General features: G+C 38.3%; 1 protein-coding gene across 2 annotated transcripts in view; it reads left to right on the top strand.

Annotated features, from left to right (window-relative positions):
* Nucleotides 1–1,242: 1,242 nt before the first annotated feature.
* The window catches only part of bmp2k (BMP2 inducible kinase), a 48,653-nt gene continuing 28,842 nt past the window's right edge, over nt 1,243–21,053 (top strand). For both annotated transcript variants that reach the window (XM_052125744.1, XM_052125745.1), the window contains exon 1: nt 1,243–2,133. In XM_052125744.1, the coding sequence (XP_051981704.1) occupies nt 1,989–2,133 (145 nt within the window). In that variant the 5' untranslated portion in view covers nt 1,243–1,988. The remainder of the gene's footprint in view (nt 2,134–21,053) is intronic.

A 21,053-nucleotide genomic window follows, 5' to 3' on the forward strand; every position in this document is an offset into this window, starting at 1 on the left:
TGTATTTTAATTTATTGTAATGTTTGAATTTGTCTTTATTATTCACTGCAAAAATGTGTGCTTGATACATATTTTGCTGGACACCTCTTGCCTCCAGAATAATGTCGTTATACATGCACACACAAACGAAAACTCTGTATCATGCAGATATTAATATCTGAAATACCAGGAGAAACATATTTCACAGTTAATGTAGCCTACAAATCCAGCTTCATCTGGTAATAAAAAAATATATATATTTTTTTCAAATAATAACTGTATATTATTATTATTAAACTATTGTTATTATGAAAAGGCATATACAAGGCATATTGTATTAATAGAAACTATAAATGTAAGAGTAAAACATAAAAATGGATTTCGTTTTGACCTACTTCCTGTTTAAACCCCGCCCACACAATGTTCTATCCGAATACAGAGACAGATACTTTTGTCAAATGAACAGATACAGATAAGTTTGTCATATGAACGGAAAAAAAAAGCATCTTGATGTCTTAAACATAATTGTTATTATTATTTGTACATACGTTGACAAATTCAACCCTATAACTATAGCCCCGGTATCTGCACTTTATTATTATAACCCCTTGGGGCCTATTTATTTTTTATGCATTTTATTCAAAACAACCTTCTGTTATTTACACAAATTGTTGCTCCATCAATATTCAATAAAAATACATGCATTTCTTGAACCTAGATACACTATGTGACAAAAAAAAAAAAGCTAATTTTCCCTATGATGTGCTTTTAGCCCCCATTGTACTCCATAGACCTATGTATCTTTATTTTGGGTATGCATTCATAGGTAACATATTGCATAAATTATGTGAGCCTATAGGCTTTTGCTATTTTTGCTATACAGTGAAGACAGCTTGAGGTGAAAAAAATCACGCATTGTGAAGATATCGCATTCAATTCGGTATTTTGGTCTTTGATTAGACATTAAATAATCTATATAACTGTAGACGATCCGCTGAGTAAAATATTAACACATTTCTAAATTAACAATCTCTCACAGAGCCTCAAACAATTCATTCACACATCTCGATATCAAGCCAAGTGTTAAACAGAGACAGTCATCCGTGCCATCCCATCAGAGAAGAGCGTGCATGGAACGCAGTTCGTTCACACCAATCAAGACAATGGGATGGAGTCGGACAAAAACAATGTTAGGTTGTCAGACAGTCGGATTGGGCAATAACAAACCTCCCACTAAAACCTATGGCGAGTCACGAGAGTTTGAACTTTATCATCAGTGTGTGACTGGGGGAGTTCCAGAGCACGAGGAAGCGCTCCGATAGATATAAAAGAAAAACCGTCGCTGCTCGGTTTGAAGTATTTTGGGGGGATTATTGGTTGTAATATTTTATCATACACGGTGTCTTAATGCAAATAGAGGAAGCCAGTCAGCTAGCTGGCTATCTAAACTATCCGAAGGGGAAGTGGCAGCAGTCATCGCTTCAGAGTTTCGCCATCTGGCTCAACGGCTAGCCTAGCCTTCGCCTAACACACCCACTGTCTGCCTGTTTGTCGTTCACGCTGGTTTCAAATAAGCTGGACTTCAACCAGCTCCGGTTTTTCGCTCAACTTAAAGGCATGGTTTGGCTAAAAAGAGCATTTGGCTGTTGTTAGCCAGCTAGCGAGGCGAATGGTCTATACAGCTTCCACACTGGCTCGCTAGCCAGCCGAAACTAGAGTCGGCCTGACAATACAGCGGCGAGGATCATTCGTGCTGTTGCACTCATTAACAACAGACTGCTTCACTGAAGGGTTACTTCTAAGCAGTTGCAGCTCTGATTTTGGTAGAAATAGGAAGCATTCAGTTACGCCTTTCTGGTACTGGCGCATCTCTGGAGAGCAGATCTCTCTCTCAGCATGCAGGACAAAAGACTGGAGATGAGCAGATTGGAGTTTTAATCACCTTTGTCTGTTTGGAACTGTCTTAAGTGACTGTCCATTTGGGGGAAGTCAGGAACACGGAGGCAAGAATGAAGAAGTTTTCCCGTATGCCAAAGTCAGAGAGCGGAAACCTCGGGGGTGGGTCTGCATCTGGCACTGGAAGCAGCAACTACATTGGAAAGGTTTTTGCTGTCGGTCGATACCAAGTCACGGTGGAAGAGCTGATCGCTGAAGGTAATGGATCAGTCGAATTTGGGTGTCATTTAAAGTGTTTTATATGAGATGGCAAGATGGTGCCTGTGAAGTTTATGAGACGTTTAAACGTTTGAGCCCAACACCTCAAACATCTGTCTTTACCTCTATATAGTTCACCCAAAAATGAAAAATCACTCATTATTTACTCACCCTCATGCCATCCCAGATGTGTATGACTTTCTTTCTTCAGAACACGAATATTTCAGCTCTGTAGGTCCTTGAATGGTGACCAGAACTTTGAGGCTCCATAATGTGGAAGTTTGAAATATGACATTTTAGTAGTTTGATGTTTTGAAAATGTCCTCTCCTAGTGGGCTGTAAACAAACAAATCTGGATTGAATTAGAGCCACACTTGATTTTGTAAGGTTCAGAGTTACTGCACATATTCTTTAATAAAAACACATTTCATTAAGGTTAAATATGTTCTAGTGTATATTATGTATTGTTTTACCCTGCTTCAATATTCAAATGTCTTAGATAATTCTGTTTATTCTGTCATGTGACTGTGAATGTGTGAAACTAATTATAAATTGTTTGTTTCTCACACAAATCTGTGAGTTTCACTGAAGAGCAACTTGGCAACTTTTGCTTTATTGATTTTGCTTAAAAAAATATAACTCATTTATTGAAATATGAAAAACTTGACATTTCTAAATTCAAATTGCACTTTAAAAGAAACGAAAAAGCAATTAAAATATTGAAATTATCAAAAAATCTTATTTAACCACCTCCCCAAATCTAAACATTTACAGATAACGGCCCCATTTGCCATCACGAAAGCATCCGTCAATGACAACAGGTGTAAAATTACTAATAGCCTACAGATTAAGAACTGAAGACAATTTTAAAGATAATAATAATAATAATAATAATAATAATAGAAAATAAGCCTAATAAATTCCCTTGTGTTCCAAAATAATGCTGCCATCTGTGTGTTCTTATCTAATTTGTGTTTGTATTGCGTTTTGGTAATACAGTTAATGCTTCTTAAAGAAAATAAAATAGAACCAAATTTTAGGTTAAAGATGAACCTGTCTTCTATTAATTATGATTCATTTAATACAAAGATACCTACATTACTGAACATGCAGAGCGGCGTTCACAATGCATGCTAACCGCGTGGAAATAAAGCCAACTAAACTTACAGCTCCTCCTGAGATGTTCGGAGATCATTTGCAATATTCTCATAGACGGCATTATTCTTGCACAAAGTTTTCAGACAAATGAAATGGAGAAAAAAAAAGAGTGAAAACTCTTTACATGTTCCACAAGAAAGGCTTGTGCTGCACGCCTCTGAACAAACAGCAAATCAGACACAAGGATTGACAACTTTTCTTTTGTCTGTTCTTTAAAATCGAATAAAGTGTGTTTCTTCAAGAGCATGTCTTTGTGTCTAACCGTACGTTCACACCAGAGGCGGCGAGAGCGTCAAATCAACCGGAAGTCATTCTTTTTCAATGACAGCCAGCGTCTCTCTGCGGCGAGAAGCGGCGCGGCGAGTCTTGGGCGGCGTGGGCGTCAGATGGAAGTTCAAGAGCAGTCAACATTATGGTAATGAGCTGTGATGCGGTTCGGCGGCAACCAATTGGAATATAGAAGTGCTCCGCTCTAGCGAAGTCGAGAACACAACCGTGTAAACTTTGGTTCCCACCAAACATTCGTTCCGAAGATAAAATGTAGAAACGAATTATTGCCGTGACGGGTTTCCTGTAATATATGACCAAGACCACAGTTATTATTACAAATGTATTTTATTTTGATAACAAACAACTATAATTTTAATTACTTTTGCCATCGATCGATTTCTTATTTTCACATTTTAAAGAGTTCATGAGGATATACGCTACTTGTGATCGGTCGGCAAAAAGTAAATGGTCGACATGTCTGGATGTTTAAATTGCGGCCCCTTTAAATATAGTTCACAAAACAAAGCATTCTGAACAAACGTTGCCGCTTATTTCAACTACGTCAGAGCGTCCTTGAGCGTCGAAGGCAGGGCTGCCAGAGCGAATTTTGACGCTCTCGCCGCTTCTGGTGTGAACGTACAGTAAGGGTACGTTTACACGACAACGATGTACTTAAATGGAAAAGTTTTTCCTTTGCATTTTTGAAAAGTTTCGCATACAGAAGACGTTGTCAAAACGATGCCCGTTCACACGGATCTGAAAAATTTACTAAAAACACTGTATTATGCATGCCAGGCCAGTAGTTGGCGATGCCACTTTGTAAAGAAGCACTACGTGCTCACACACAAGGATTCTTCCACAAAGCGGTGAATGCAAACAATCAAACAAACAATCAAAACATCAAACAATTTTGTCTGGACGGTCGATGAGGTTGCTTTATTACTCCAAGTGACAGTGGACTATAAAGCACGCCACCTTTTTAAGGATTCCAACTGGTGATCTCATGTTGGTCTGTTCAACCTGGATGTAAGGACGGGTTCTCGAAGTTCATGCCTTTGACATGACGTCATCGTTTTCACCAATTCACATTTTTGTTTGTTTACACGGAGACAATAACGGCATCGTTTTCAAAAACAGAGCACTTTGAAACCTCTTTTCAAAAGTTTGCGTTTTCAGGCAGCAAAATGCCATTGTCATATAAATGAACAGCCAAAATGCATAAAACATTTTCCGTTTTAGTTTAAAAAGTTGTCGTGTAAACAGCACTTAACAGAATTTCTTGTCACATGTCAGTCCGAGTTGTCTCACAGGTCACCCGCAGAAAAATTACCCGTGCATAAAATACATTTGGACGAGGAGCTTGTGAACTGGATTCAGCCATGTCTCATTTGGCGGGTGCTAGATTCACAACCTGGGCTACTGTTTAATATATTTGGTGACTTCCCAGATCCATGGTTTTGCTATTTCCCAATATTGTTCATCATCGTCTGTCAATGAGTGTCGCAATCGGCATCGGGAAATTTGTAAGATATCGTCGATATCTGATTACATAGTCCTATCGCCCAGCCTATTGTGCAACTGCTAAAAGAGTTTTGGTACTATGCAGTGCACTATCCTGTAATGAAAGTGCTTCTTTTGTGTCTGCTTATTGAGCCTGACTGTTTTTCCCTCTTGTATGACCACTGTGCTCTCTTTATATTATTACAATAAATTATTTCAACCAATTCATTAGGGACAGATGTGGAGTTGGTCAAGTGTGGGCTAGAATTTAGATGAGGGACTCTGGTTCAATTGTGGTACAATTTAGTTTTTTCATTTACCCCATCTACAGTAGCTCTCAGAGAGCTTGTCTATGTGAATGTAATGTAATGATACGACTACAGCTTTTGAGTAAATCCATTTACACTTACAGAGGTGAAATCTGCAGTGCAATGCATATCAGCTGAATTTCACCTGTTGTGTCTGAATAAAGATCTGTTTTTGCCTTGAAATTTTAAGTGTAATCTATACACCGTTCATAGAGCAGTTGGCCTGTATTAAAATGTAAAAGGAGTCAACAAGCTTTCTGTGGTCACTAATGGCTGGCCCCCTGCTCACATTTCTGTCAACAAACCCTTTTAGGACTGTTTTCTTCATGTAAACATTACCTGTCCAGGAGTGTTTTGCCCTGATTTACCTACTCAGCATGTGACTGTCAGATTCTGCCTCGATCTTTGATCTTTACTAAAACACTAACTGTTAGAGATATTTGAAACCAAACCGGTTCAGAGTGCTGCTTCATTGTAATGTCAGTAAGTACATTCCACTGCACATTTGATAAGAGGGCATATCAGCAGTGGATAATGCAGCATTACTGGACTGACCTTGAATGAGCTGTTTGCTGAGGTGTCACTCCACTCACTGAGCATGTGCTTGGGGAGTGTCATTACCAAGAGGCCCTCTGATTCCTTATCTTCCTTCAACTACACTAATCTGCTAAAGCACCTGAATGGCCTATTGGAAGTTGAAGGGGTTTTGATGTGTGTTAAGGAGAGTTCAGTGATCTCTCATGCTTGGACTGTATATCTATACTTTTCTACTATGTAGTCAGTGTAACAAGAACTGTATGCCGCCAGTGGCACTTGTGAGAGATTGCAAAGACGTGATTGTCAGGATTTCCACTCTCTCCTCAACATAGCTGTACCATAGACACGCAGACAAACATTTCTTACACTGCTTGGAGAAAATAGGTCACTCAAGCTCTGAGTAAGAGTGGGGTGGCATTTCACATCGTCTGTCAGCTCTAAAGAGTTCCTTAAGCAATTCTCTGTCAAAACACTAGTATTCTAAGATTATCTAACTGTGATTTTAACACACCGCTCTAAATCCCTTTGTCTAAATCAATATGTCACTAGTTGTTTCCCAACTTGTTGTGAATGGTCTTTAGAATCTGTTTTGTCTGGGATCTGACCAGTTCCACTTATAAAAACAGTGCAGTTGTTTTTGGCAGACAGAATGGGATTGCAAACATAATGTTAGATGTCTTTTAACATCCAATATACTTTTAAAACGTAATTTTAGAAGCACATAGTAGTGCTAGGTGATATGGCAACATATATTGTTGCAACATTATAAAGTGTCAAGTGGTAGAGATTTTTCTATACTTTTTATATTGTGTTATGTAAAGACAGGTGCGGACTGGCCATTGGGAAGTTCAGGAATTTTCCCAGTGGACTGGCTGCAAAACGGGGCCGAATGGGCCGCCACAAGCTGAAATGGGCCACCGCGTTATAACACCGACGCTCAACAACTTTTGGGCTGGTTTCTATGTAAAATCACAGGACGATTTCTCTTCCCAGTCCGCCCCTGTGTAAATATATGTGTGCTCAATGGTCCACCTGGCTGCACGTGAGACTGATAGGAGGAGAGATGAATAAAAGATGAACGCAGAATGCAGGACAACTCTGAAACAACAAGTCAAACGCAGGAGGAGGAATACAGTTGTCTTGGATGAGAGCGCTCTTTCTGATGCGCGTGGTGCGAAAAAGAACCTCAGATTCTATTCACTTTAAATTCCGAGTGAAAATGAGGAATAGCTTGTTAATAAAACCTGTTCTCTGTGGTGTGAAAACTGACCCTCCGCTAGAAGCCCCAAGAACACAGAAAGATAAGTGATTGAGATTAGAGATTTCAATTTTCTGAGATTTTTTTAAATCAATTGTCATGGAAATTAACAATCAATTAATCGTTAACGTTAATATCACAAAACCCACGTGGGGGACTCCAAATTTTATGTGCATGTATGCTGTTTAGGTATAATTAAAATGAATACTCTTTGGGTGTGTTCACACTTGGCAGGTTTGGTTCGATTAAAAACTAACTCTGGTGCGATTGCTCTGTTAGTGTGGTTCATTTGAACAAGTGTGAATGCTGCAATCTGAACATTGCTGTGCACCAAACAAGCGGACTGAGACCCCCCTGAATAGTTGGTCTCGGTCCGCTTCGAAACGAACTCTGGTGCAGTTCGACTGAAATATGAACTCAGCATGGACCAAAGGCATCTAAACGGAACCAATAACAGGATGTGATGTCACAAGATGTGACCTTAAAAATCACATGATTTTAAAACATAGAAAGAGCGGTAAGTACGCAAAACAAAATGAGCAGAGGGCAAAACATCTAGCAATGAGGAGGTAAAGTTCCTTATTAACATTGGTCCAACGAGCATATTTCTAGTATACTGGAAAAAAGCACAAAAATGCTTAAGTGTTCAAAATGACAAGTGAAAGTCGGTCCAACATTAAACCCAGCATCCAACATTGTTTTGGATGTTTGTCAAGTTCCGTCGCAAAATATACATCATAAAAGCTGTCCAACCAGGTTGTGACCTTATCCTTATGCTTATTGTTTTGTATCTTTAGGTTCGGTGTTAAAAATGCCAGTGTGAACGCTAAGCGAACCAGGAGTAATGTATAATTTTCTTTTTTGGTCCGGACCAAGAGAACCAAACTACAAGTGTGAACACACTCTTAAAGGGTCACAACAACACCTGTTTCAGCATAGTTGAGCTCTCACAACATTTTTAAAAGATGCACCCAAAGTGGGCTCAATCAGCAGCACAAATAACTTGTTGGTGCCAGATGGGCTGGTTTGAGTATTTTTGTAACTGCTGATCTCCTGGGAATTGTTCCAAAAGCAAAAGGCATCCAGTGTGCGGCAGTTCCGTGGACGGAAAGACCTTGTTGATGAGAGAGGTCAACCGAGAGTGGCCAGACTGATTCGAACTGGTAAAGTCTACGGTAACTCCGATAACGCACTGTACATTTAAGTGAGAAGAATAGCATCTCAGAATGCTATTCTGAGATGCTGGTTGGCGCTGTTTTTGGAGCACGAGGGGGACATACATCATATTAGGCAGGTGGTTTTAATGTTGTGGCTGATCGGTGTATATCTAGTTGGCTATATAGCTGCTAGTGGAAGGTTAAAACCAAAACAAATACTTGATGGAGAGGTTGCTGCTTTATCAACACTAGATCAAATATCATTTTTTATATTTATTTATTGATAAAGGTTTTTCATTGTAATGGAAATATTGTTTGGCTACTTTGGACATCGTTGTAAATAAAAAATGAATTTTAAGTTTTTGAATCCCTTTCCATCAAAATGTTTGGAATAGTGTGTGTGTGTGTGTGTGTGTGTGTGTTCACAGCGCTCCACAGTTTATTGATTAAATTCATTATCTTCCTGTGGCTCAGTGGTTGAGGCTCAGAGTTACTGACCAGAAGGTCGGGGGTTCAAGCCCCAGCACCACCAAGTTGCCACTGTTGGGCCCTTGAGCAAGGCACTTAACTCCAGGTTGCTCCGGGGGATTGTCCCTGTAATAAGTGCACTGTAAGTCGCCTTGGATAAAAGCGTCTGCCAAATGCATAAATGTAAAATTCTACAAACAATACCCCATAATGACAACGTGAAAGAAGTTTGTTTGAAATCTTTGCAAATTTATTACAAATATAAAAAACGAAACAAATTCACAGCCTTTGCCATGACACTCAAAATTGAGCTCAGGTGCATCCTGTTTCCACTGATCATCCTTGAGATGTTTCTACAACTTGGAGTCCACCTGTGGTAAATTCAGTTGATTGGACATGATTTGGAAAGGCACACACCTGTCTATATAATGTCCCACAGTTAACAGTGCATGTCAGAGCACAAACCAAGCCATGAAGTCCAAGGAATTGTCTGTAGACCTCCGAGACAGGATTGTATCATGGCACAGATCTGGGGAAGGGTACAGAAAAATGTCTGCAGCATTGAAGGTCCCAATTAGCATAGTGACCTCCATCATCCATAAATGGAAGAAGTTTGGAACCACCGGGACTCTTCCTAGAGCTGGCCGCCCGGCCAAACTGAGCGATCGGGGGAGAAGGGCAAGTCAGGGAGGTGACCAAGAACCCGATGGTCACTCTGACAGAGCTCCAGCATTTCTCTGTGGAGAGAAGAGAAACTTCCAGAAGAACAATCATCTCTGCAGCACTTCACCAATCAGGCCTGTATGGTAGAGTGGCCAGATTGAAGCCACTCCTCAGTAAAAGGCACATGACAGCCTGCCTGGAGTTTGCCAAAAGGCACCTGAAGGACTCTCAGACCAAGAAACACAATTCTATGGTCTGATAAAACAAAGATTGATCTCTTTGGCCTGAATGGCAAGCGTCATGTCTGTAGGAAACCTCATCACCTGGCCAATACCATCCCTACAGAGAAGCATGGTGGTGGCAGCATCATGCTGGGGGGGATGTTTTTCAGCGGCAGGAACTGAGAGACTAGTCAGGATCGAGGGAAAGATGAATACAGCAATGTATAGAGACATCCTTGATGAAAACTTTCTCCAGAGCGCTCTTGATCTCAGACTGGGGCAAAGGTTCATCTTCCAACAGGACAACGACCCTAAGCACACAGCCAAGATAACAAAGGAGTGGCTATGGGACAACTCTGAATGTCCTTGAGTGGCCCAGCCAGAGCCCAGACTTGAACCTGATTGAACATCTCTGGAGAGATCTGAAAATGTCTGTGCACCAACGCTCCCCATCCAACCTGATGGAGCTTTAGAGGTCCTGCAAAGAAGATTGGGAGAAACTGCCCACAAATAGGTGTGCCAAGCTTGTAGCATAATACTCAAAAAAGACTTGAGGCTGTAATTTGTGCCAAAGGTGCTTCAGCAAAGTATTGAGCAAAGGCTGTGAATACTTATGTACATGTGAATTTTTTGTATTTTTATTTTTTTTATTTTTTAAATAAATTTGCAAAGATTTCAAACAAACTTCTTTCACGTTGTCATTATGGGGTATTGTTTGTAGAATTTTGAGGAAAATAATGAATTTAATCAATTTTGGAATAAGGCTGTAACATAACAAAATGTGGGAAAAGTGAAGCACTGTGAATACTTTCCGGATGCGCTGTGTGTATATGTGTATGTGTATATATATATATATATATATATATATATATATACGCACCTCTGCGGGTCTTCATATCTGGTAGAACACCAATTCGTGAACAAGCGCCATTTCTGGCCATAAAGTTGCACGGGAGCTCTGGCTTGGTTTATTGTGTCCACAACAACAGGTGGTAGGTCACTTAGATCCTCCGCATCCCATCCAGGGGCTAGACGGCGAGGTTCCAGAGGTCTGGGCGCGGATGCTAGAGGGTGCCCCGTCCCTGAGTAAGGAAGTCTTTCCTCAGGGGAATTCGCCAGGGAGGGGCTGTCGTATGGGCCAGTAGGGGGCCACCAGAGGGACTTGTTCCTCGTCCTCCCTGACTTTGCACAGCACCCGTGCAAGTAGGCTCACATGGGGAAATGCGTACTTGCTCAACCCCTGGGGCCAGCTGTGTGCCAGCGCGTCTGTCCCGAGGGGAGCCTCCGCTAGGGAGTACCTGACCGGGCAATGAGAGATCTCTTGGAAAGTGAAGAGGTCTATCTGTGCTTTGCCAAATCGCTCCCAAATCAGCTGGACCACTTGGTCCTCAATCCCGTGGGAAGTAGGAGCAATGTGCGGGGCGGCTGGAGTGGCATTCCTCTTTAAGAAGGAAAGCCGCTACCTCAATGTTGCCATGGTGAGGTTCTCGCAGTGAGAATGCGAACCATCCACAAATGCTGCCTCAGTGTGATCGCTGCCTAGACACAAGAGGCAGCATCTGTGACCGTCAGGAGCGGAGATAAATCGAACGCATCCAGGAACTACACAGGGCGGAAGGGCATCTTTATAAAGACGCATCCTGAAAAGGATTTTCAATGTCGCTATGTATTGCTCTTTTAGAGAAATTAAACTCTTAAGAAAATATTCTCTTTTAGAAGCGCTGTCGAAGCGCCCAGGGGCAAAGCTGCACTGCCGTGCAGAGAAGGAGAAAGCCACTGATATGCGCCGTAGATCCAACAGCAGTCACTCTACAGAGGTGAGTGGAAGAGACTGCAGCTCGCTGATCACACAACCGCTTTGCTCCGAAGAAAAAATCTGAATGGACAGACGCATGATTCCCTCCATTTATACCCGTATGTCCGAGGGAGGGACATGCAAATTCTGTCGGCCAATTTCTCATTGGCCTTTTCTCAAGTTCAGAGGTACACGAGGCTCTCAAGAAAGACCCCTAGTGTCGCTTCATTAATCTTGTTCCCTCCATCAGGCAATGGAGGTTACAACAGTAACTGAGACGTTTTCCATATAACAAGTACAACTGCAATCTTGTGATTTACAAAAAGTCTTGCTTGTCCCCCTGTGATTTAATTGTCATCCAAACGCATGAGTTTTATCACAGAGGACTTTTACAGATGTCACCCTGAGAAACAATTGCCGTCCGAATAGGGCAGCATTTTTAGGAGTTTAAGAGACTAATATTTTTAACTTAAAGTTTTGAATGATGCTCTGCTTTGTAAACACAAAGTTAAATGCCTGCCTTTTCATGACTTTGAGTACTAAATGCTTTCATAAAAAAGGGGTAATGAAAATTATTAAAAAACATTTAATGGGCAATATTTAAAACTTATGATTGGCTATTAATTTTTCTTGGAAACTCCTATCTTGATTTCAATCACTTACAGTTTTATTTTTAATTTCACCTGGTATTCCAATCACACACTGTTTTTAAAATTGCTAAATCTAAGAGTTTAAGTAAGTCAGTCCCTTCCAGGCATTTAATGAATGGGAATACTTAAAAAGCTCAATAAGCCCAAGAATATTTGCGCAAAGCATAACTCATCAAGCCCTTTCGCAGATGAGCTTCACCACCTCTGCCAGATAATGAGCTGTGAGGAGCTGCTAATGTAGGCAACACACCAAAAGAGAGGAAGAAAACCACTGGCCTGATTTATTAAGAACTTGAGCCTGCAGCATATGGGCACCATCAGTGGGTATCAACACCACTGACGCTACCAGTGCCTTGGCTTTCTTAAACCACCTGTCTCTATAAGATCTTGTGTGAGGGATGAGAGGCTGCTTTCAGACAAAAAGGTGACAGCTGCTTTTTGTGTGTAAGTGCCTGTGTGCATGTGTGTGCTTTAGTGCAAAATATTTTTATTTTGGTCCAGGTTAGGATTTTTCCTTAGTTAGACACTTAGTTTAAGCCAAGGCTAGATTGACATTTTGGCTTGATTCATTTTTCTACCTCTGCTCCATGGCATGAAATTTAGGTATAGGCATAATAAAAGTGATTTTCATTCATATAAGGGAGGAACACCCTTTGACTCGACTTTACTTGAAAGTTGATTTTAAATGAACAAAGTTTCTTTTTTTAAATGTAATGATCTTTTCACTCTTGTTCAATTTCTTGACTTAAACCTGAGTTCAATGACACGTACCTCCCCTGCAGGTTTCTTTTCATTTGTTTGGTTTCAAACCGTGGTATGTCATTTGCATCATCAACATGAATACCAATGTGAGTAGTAGCGAGTAGCAGCCGCTGTAAAGAAAACTATGAGAAGATGCCAGTTTTTTGCACCTCTTGGTTTCACTTCCTAGACTTAAAATGCACAGAACACTGGTGTCTGTCTGCCATAGATGCATTGCAAGAGATTTGAAGAATGTGAGCTGCTTATGGAAGGCAATTTTTGTTGTGACGTGGAGTCACAACCTCTTGTGCTATAATAGACAAATTTGTACATCAATTTCAGTTCTGCAAGTAATAGCATGTAATGCAAATCATACTGGAGTCCACATGAGCAATACCCCAGACTAGAAGCTGACCACTATATCGGTTTTAATGATTAATCAGTGCCGATAGTTGCTTTTTGGAACTAGTGGTCATCAGAAAAACAAATCTGTTGATAGTTGTTGTCTGTTTTTGGTTCTACAGTATAACAGCGGCCTCTAAAATAAAATTTAATAAAAACAATAACTGACTGACAATATTCATACCTTATTTTTGTCCTCAATCCAAAGCAAATTTGGTTATAACTCAAGTGTTCTTAATTTAAACAATGACATGAAAAGGAAAAATGCAACTATAATGTGCTCCGTCAGCACATACATTGTGTCTCCAGCTTCATATCTTGTGAATAATAATATAAAAGGCATCTGGTGAAATATAGTTACCATGGTCTGTTAGAATACTCTATTCTGATTGGCTGGAATGCTTGCATTAAAACCGTTTAATGCATGGGTAGGTAATTTAGAATGGGCAGAACTCTTGATTAAGTGGTCGACTGATATATTGCAGAGGGCGATAAATTGGTTCATATTTGGAATTTTTTGGTTTTCGGCTTTGGCTGATAAATATTCCGGTGTGGCTGATTTGTTTTTTAAGCCCACAAGTGCACAGAGAATTACCTGCTTGCACGTAAAGGAGCCATCTGAGACGTGAAAACGACAAATCACAGTTTGTTTTGTTACGTGCCATTGTTTTATTGCAATAATAGACCGTATGATAGGGATGTGCATGAGTAATAGAGTACTCGTTCTGCACCAGCTACTTTAGTATTAAAAATACTACTAGAATATCACAAATGAATTTTCCTTTGTGCATTTGCCTGACGTGAGCAATGCTGAATTACTCTGTTCCCTCTGAATCTCAACAAATCATGCAGTTACAATTGAGTTCATTGGGAGGCACCTTGGCTGTGAGTTGTTGAGGGAGAGAAGATGTAATGGTGTCTGTGTTTTCTAACAAAGCCAAGTGAGGCAAAACTTGTAATTTTTTAATTGTTATTGAATTCTGCTCTTTGTATTTGGTTCTTGTTTGAGTCATGCAAACCAAAAGATGAGGATCTGGTTTTATCGTTGGAAAGAAAATGCTGATCAGACCAATATGTGTTTGTGTTAGATCACTAAACACCAGCAGAGTGCATTTGATAAAAAGCAAACTTTCACCGCTTGTTTTTCTGAGTAATAACATGTGAAATTATAAAAATGTGATAGCCTTTATGTAGACTGAGAGTTTGTATATGTACTAGGGCAGCAACTTCGATTATTGCAAAGATTAATCATTAGCTCTTAACTGATTATTCAGCTTGTGGCCCGGCTTAAAAGGTTGTATTAAACGTGCTTACTAACAATAAAGAGGAAAAAAATAATCTTTTAAAGATACCTCTAAATGACATTAACTGAGTTAAAGGGAAAAAATACTTTTGATTAAGTTTAATTCAGTAAAGGAATTCACTGCAAAAAAAAAAATATTGTTAATGTGTTTTTGTTTTGTTTTCCATTTAAAATGGTCTAAAAATCTTTAAAACAAGATAAATTACCTTGAGAAGCAACATTAGATATTTAGACTTGATTTTAGAAAATAGATCTTAAATATAAGTGTATTTTGTATATAAGTGCATTTTTTCACTTGTTCATACTTCTGTGAGTGCAGTAAATACAAAATACACTTTATATTCAAGATCTATTTTCTAAAATCAAGTCTAAATATCTTATGTTGCTTCTCAGGGTAATTTATCTTGTTTTAAAGATTTTTAGACCATTTTAAATGAAAAACAAAACAAAACCACATTAACAATATTTTTTTTTTAAAGGATTTTAAGATATTTTAAAATATTTGTATTTTTAACATTATATTCAACATTCTCAGAATTTTTTTATTTTATTGAAAAACTTATTTTGTTGCAGTGTATAATGGGGCAAAGACTACTCACCTTTCTGTTCACTTCAATCCATCTTGAAAAAGCTGCATATTGCCAATTTTCTTCACGATAAGAAACAGTGACATATATTATGATTGAATAAGTCACAAGCCAATACATTATATTCTAGCTGCATTAAGCATGTGAGCTCAAGTGATGAGCGTCCCCATAACATAGTTTGCATCAGCCGGGTGCAGTTTCAATCTCTCGCCTTTTAGATCGGGACACTTCTCGCAACTCATAGAAGAGGCACTGACCGCACAGAGAAATGCCAGTTTTGGAGTTTATAGTTTTTTAAATGATCTGCTTCTGTATTATTTGAACTTTAATGAAGCTATAATGCATTAAATATAACTGCATTTAAGATGTAACACCAGGGTGTTTCCTTTAAAGAGCTCCGGCTCTGCTTATTCCACAATGAGAGTGCTTCTGAATTTACTTCTTTTTTTTATTTTTTATATCATACTTTGGAATCTACATCACCTGAAGCTGTTTGGAAAGTTTAGAGTGCATCTGGACGGTGATCTGTGTAATTCTTCCTCTCCTTAGTCTTGTGTGAACTGCAGTGCTGCTCTCACGTGTCATCATTATAGTTTAATGTGATCTCATTTAACATTAAATGAGATTAAACGACTATTTTTTTATTATCCACATTGTCGACAATGTCGACTAATCGTTTAAGACCTAATATGTACATTACTCTAATGCTGTCTGCTCCAGGTAAGCAAATATTATTGCTGTTATGTTTAAATCTTTATTTTGTTTTTATTTTTATTTATTTGTTTTTGGGATTTTCTCCCCAATTTGACATGCCTAATTCCCAATGTGCTCTAGGTCCTCGTGGTGGGGTAGTGACTAGCCTCAACCAAGGTGGCAGAGGACGAATCTCAGTTGCCTCTGTGTCTGAGACATTCAATCCATGCATCTTATCACGTGGCTTGTTTAGGGCGTTACCACGTAGACTTAGCGCATGTGGAGGCTTCACACTATTCTCCGCGGCATCCACGCACAACTCACCATGCACCCCACAGAGAGAGAGAACCACATTATAGTAACCACGAGGAGGTTAAACAACGTGACTACCCACCCTAGCAAACCGGGCCAATTGGTTTCTTAGGAAGCCTGACTGGAGTAAATCAACACGCCCTGGATTCGAACTTCTGACTCCAGGTGTGGTAGTCCGCATCTTTACTTGCTGAGCTACCCAGGCCCCTGTTTAAATCTTTATTAATAATTGTATTAATCTAAAATTAATGCATATTGTTCATTTATTTATTTATTTTCCCCCCAAAAGAAAATAATAGTTTGCTGAAGTTATCTTATTTCAAAACAATTCTTGGTAACGTTTGTGAATAAAACAAAATATACATTTCACGTATGTGTCATACTTGCTACTTTTAACATGCATTTAATTTACGAGTAATCAGTTGCAAATTTTTTGTGAGTTAGAGTACTCGACTACAAAATTTCTCAAATGCCCATACCTAGTGTGCATTAAATTAAACAGTCCGCATATCGGGTCAGATGCACAAAAAAATCATTGTTAAAGTGTTTGCGTGTTCCTCTCTCTGTCTCTCTCTTCAACAGTTCTAACATTTAACTGTCTTGTCTAATAATAAAAAGGCATATATTAATTAAACTGATATCATATACCTTCTGCAAATATGTAGCTGTCTCGTAAACAGATTTAATTCAGGGACCTCTGAAAAATTCAGCTTTTTTTTCCTGTCGTGCGCTCATATAATATATTCCTGTGAAGCATGTACTCAATTTGTCTGGATCAAAACTAAGTTAGTCTGATTGACAATCCGGGCCGTGTAAGCTGTTTGCTGCTTGCTGGACCGGCACGAGCACGTACCAACTTCACATGTGCTATGAGTAAATGTCAATTAAACTGTGTTTGATTCAGTCTTTTGTGAAAACAAAATTCTATTTTTAATGTGCATATGCCATCTGTGGTTGCTAGAGGACTGTCCTTGTTCCTAATTTATTAACAGTTTATCTTTTTATAAATGTATTTATTTACTAAAAGTGGATGACTAAACAGTAATCAGAAGAAACTGCTATGTACCATTTAAAACACAGTCGTATTTTAATATTGTTAACAAAGTTAACATTTTGTGTGAACATTTGAGAATATATAGTGCATAAGATGAATTTTTTGTTTAGCAATTGTATGTGTTATTTACTAAATTAAATTTTGTGATATATCAGCTTTATTTGAGCCTACCGGCCTCCCAGCTCTCTGGATATCTTCAGCCATTTAAAAAAAAAAAAAAACATATTGGTTGACCGATACTCTAGATCTAATGACCCGAGATTAAGCTAACTGTTATTATTATTCTTCCATTTAAAGTCAATGACAGCTGTAACTAATCAACGCTGCAAGTGACCATGGTATGATGTGCACGATGTGGAGCGAAGAACCACCCAATTCAAATCTTAATGTTTTTCTGAGTACTTTTGGGATTTTGTTTGCACAATAAGATACATCAGGGATTTTATTATTTTTGGACTCTTGCCCGTCATAGGAAGGAAAGGCTGATGTATATTTAACATTCTTTAAATCGATAAAAAACTAACAGTCGATTAATCGGTCATCTGCCTTTTCCCCCACCTTAAATATCGGTATAGGCAAAATCCACTATCGCTCGACCTCTTCCCTAGACCGCTGTTTTCAAGCAGACGTTTGTGGTTCCCTTACTTTGTTCACACATAGGCAAAATTCCACATTCTGATGTTGAATGGACTCGTTACTGACCCTTATAGAGAAGATGAAAGGATTTTTTTCTAATGTGTAAACATAAAAAAAAAAAAAATAATGGATGTTTGCCTGATATCCCTTAGGTTAATGGAATGATTTATAATCAGTTTCTTGCTTCTGTTCTGGAGCAGGGAAAGAAATAACTGACAAGTTGTCAGAATAGGATCTGACCTGGTTACATATCATGCAAATCCAGTCACATTTAGGCCAGTCATCAGTGTACGATTTTATGGCATGTGAGGCTCATTGCAAATACCAAAGACTGCTTCTTGAAAAAAATTAAAAATAAAACCGTGCTTGCACAACACATCTTGTGATGTGATTCGAGACACTTATTTTCTGTGCCAGTTAATATACTGTCATGAACTGCTTTTACATGGAAGGTTTTGTAGATATATTGGTTTGATGGAACTGAGGTTTATTTATTTTTTTATGTTAAAATCCTTTCTCCTATTCCAGCAACAATAAGCATGCCATCTAGGTTTTCTCTGAATAGTTTACAGAAACATTGACAGATTTTGGAAACATATCAAATAGAGAAAGTAACTTTTAAATTTAGAAACCAAAGTTTGGAATGTGAATACATGGGATTTGCTTAAATTATGCTAAACATGGATATCATTTTTTTTTTCTCTTCTTGATTTTTAAAACTAAACATTTAAATAAAGATGAGATTAAGATGCAATGCTAACTTCACTCGATATTACATGAAGATGTGATGCTTTTTTATGTATTACACATTCTTGTAAGTGAATAACTTTTTAATATATAGAATAGGTTAAATATGTATGATTAAACAAATTACTGCATGTGTGTAATTGTTTCTTTTTTCCTAGTATATTAAAATGTTTTTGATGATTGGTGCAGCGTGGATAATGTGTTCCCACTGAAAAATTCAACAAGTACAAGCATACTAAGATTAAGGACACATACAAAGCATACATGCACCAATCATCAAAAACATTTTAATATACTAGGAAAAAGAAACAATTACACACATGCAGTAATTTGTTTAATCATACATAGTGCAGAAGTATGCGATTTGGGATGCAGCTTTTGTGGACTTTTCTGTACCAATTTAGCCAGTTTAGTGATTTTAAAATGAAGTATTTTAGTGTAATCAGGATGGCAGACCAATGCTCGTATCTGTATTAGTCATCAAAAGCATGCAGCTCCTGGAGAGCTCTCCTTTTCTTTCACAATGCCATTGGTGAACCCTTTCACACTTTCTGAGCTGTGTACAGTTCCCTGTGTCTTAGGTCTCTATCCTGTGAACTTGATTCTTTGTGTTTGCCCATGGTTGCTGGCAGGGGCATAGCAGTCATTTTAAAAGTGGGGGACAGCTGTCAGTAGGTGGCTCGCACAGACCCAACACTTACATTGCAATATTAATATACTACAGTATATATTTATTAGGGCTGTCAATCGATTAAAATTTGTAATCAAATTAATTACATGGGGTCCCGATTAATTAATCGCGATTAATCACATTTACAAATATTTGCTGAGAAAGCCCTCATATAACAATAATTCAATATATAATGCTGAAATAATTATACAGTTATCTTTTAAATACTTATAAATTATTTATATATATAAATAATTTAACGCATTCTTTTTTTGTAAAATTAATCACACTGAATTAATGTGTTAAATCGGTAGCCCTGATATTAATATACAAGTATGATATGTGTATTATATTAATATATATGTAGCATTTACTTTTAATTTAGTATTTTAAAGATTCGAGTATTGCAAAATAATTGCACAATTTTGCAAAATTAGCTGCAAAAATAAAGGGCATCTTGTGGAGCATTTGCTTATGTTCCATACATGACAATAAAAGCCTGAATATAATTATTTAATCAATTGCAAAAATGACAATTGTGCATGTGCACAATATTACTTTTTACTCTGTGCTTGTGCATTGTGGGATTTAAATGTAGTGGCTTGAGTGTTTTGACTACATTTACCAACATTCGTTCAGATCCATTTAATAATTCAATGACCATTTTTGGTGATGCCAGAAGGTGGTGATCAATGAGTGTATTATGTGAAATTAGTTAGTCACTGAATCAACGAACAAAAGAAAATTTTAATCCTTAAAAAGGTGTATGTCTACAGATCTACAAAGAGACTTCAGTAGAGGTTTTAAGCATTATAAGAACAAAGCAATCTATCATTTCAGTTTGTGAGCTGCATTCACTTCAGTAAAATTAAAGTGTTCTATGAACACAGCAGATCTTTCTTTTTTCCTACAGTTTGTCGAAGGCACACCAGCATAGAGGTAAAATACAGGAGCTGATATTAAAAATAGCTTTACATATTTAACGCTGTTCTAGTAATCTGATTAAATTGGTAAAAAGAACCGATCAAACTATTACCTCACAAACAATGTAAAAAGCATAACTTAATGAAGACTCTTGCGCTGATATAAACTCCACTTGCAATGTATGCTTAAAAGGATTGTCCTTTGTTTTATGCTGTAGTGCATTTCACATAATGCTGCCAATCAAGAACAATATGCCAATAAATAAATCTTGTTTGTGTGTTCCTTGTTAAACATCTCTAGTTTATTAATTTCGATCAACATCAATAGCAATAAAAAATATGGATAAATTAGCATTGTTGAAAGAAAATTTGTAGAAATGAACGGAGCCACGTTGATTAGACTGTCTGACTGATGGCCTATTACATAAGGGTTGTTTCGGCTCATGAAACTCACCTGTGATTTGGCTGGATGGTCGCTTAATCAGCCCTAACAAAACTAACAAAACGTAAATACTGTATACAAATCCACCATTTGGACTCTGTATGGGTTTAGCTTGGAAAAGCTTGGGGAACAAAAGTCACCTTTTTAAAGAATGCTGGGGACGTGTCCCCCACGGCTGCTATGCCCTTGGTTGCCAGGTCTGCTGTGGGGAGTTGTGCTAGATCTGCAGTTCATTAGCCATGTACACTAGAGTGTGTGAAGATAAGCATCTCCATCGAGAACAGGTAATGGCAAATGTGCAGTGCTACCCAGTTCTGCTGTTAAATGGACTGGTTATGGAGGTTTAATTTTCTATGCCATCAAGAAGCCTGGACTGGCAAAAAGAATGAGATATTTCACACCAAGTTGGGTAGCGGAAGCGAAGA

The sequence above is a fragment of the Xyrauchen texanus genome, chromosome 4 (assembly GCF_025860055.1).
Source record: "Xyrauchen texanus isolate HMW12.3.18 chromosome 4, RBS_HiC_50CHRs, whole genome shotgun sequence".
NCBI lineage: Eukaryota > Metazoa > Chordata > Actinopteri > Cypriniformes > Catostomidae > Xyrauchen > Xyrauchen texanus.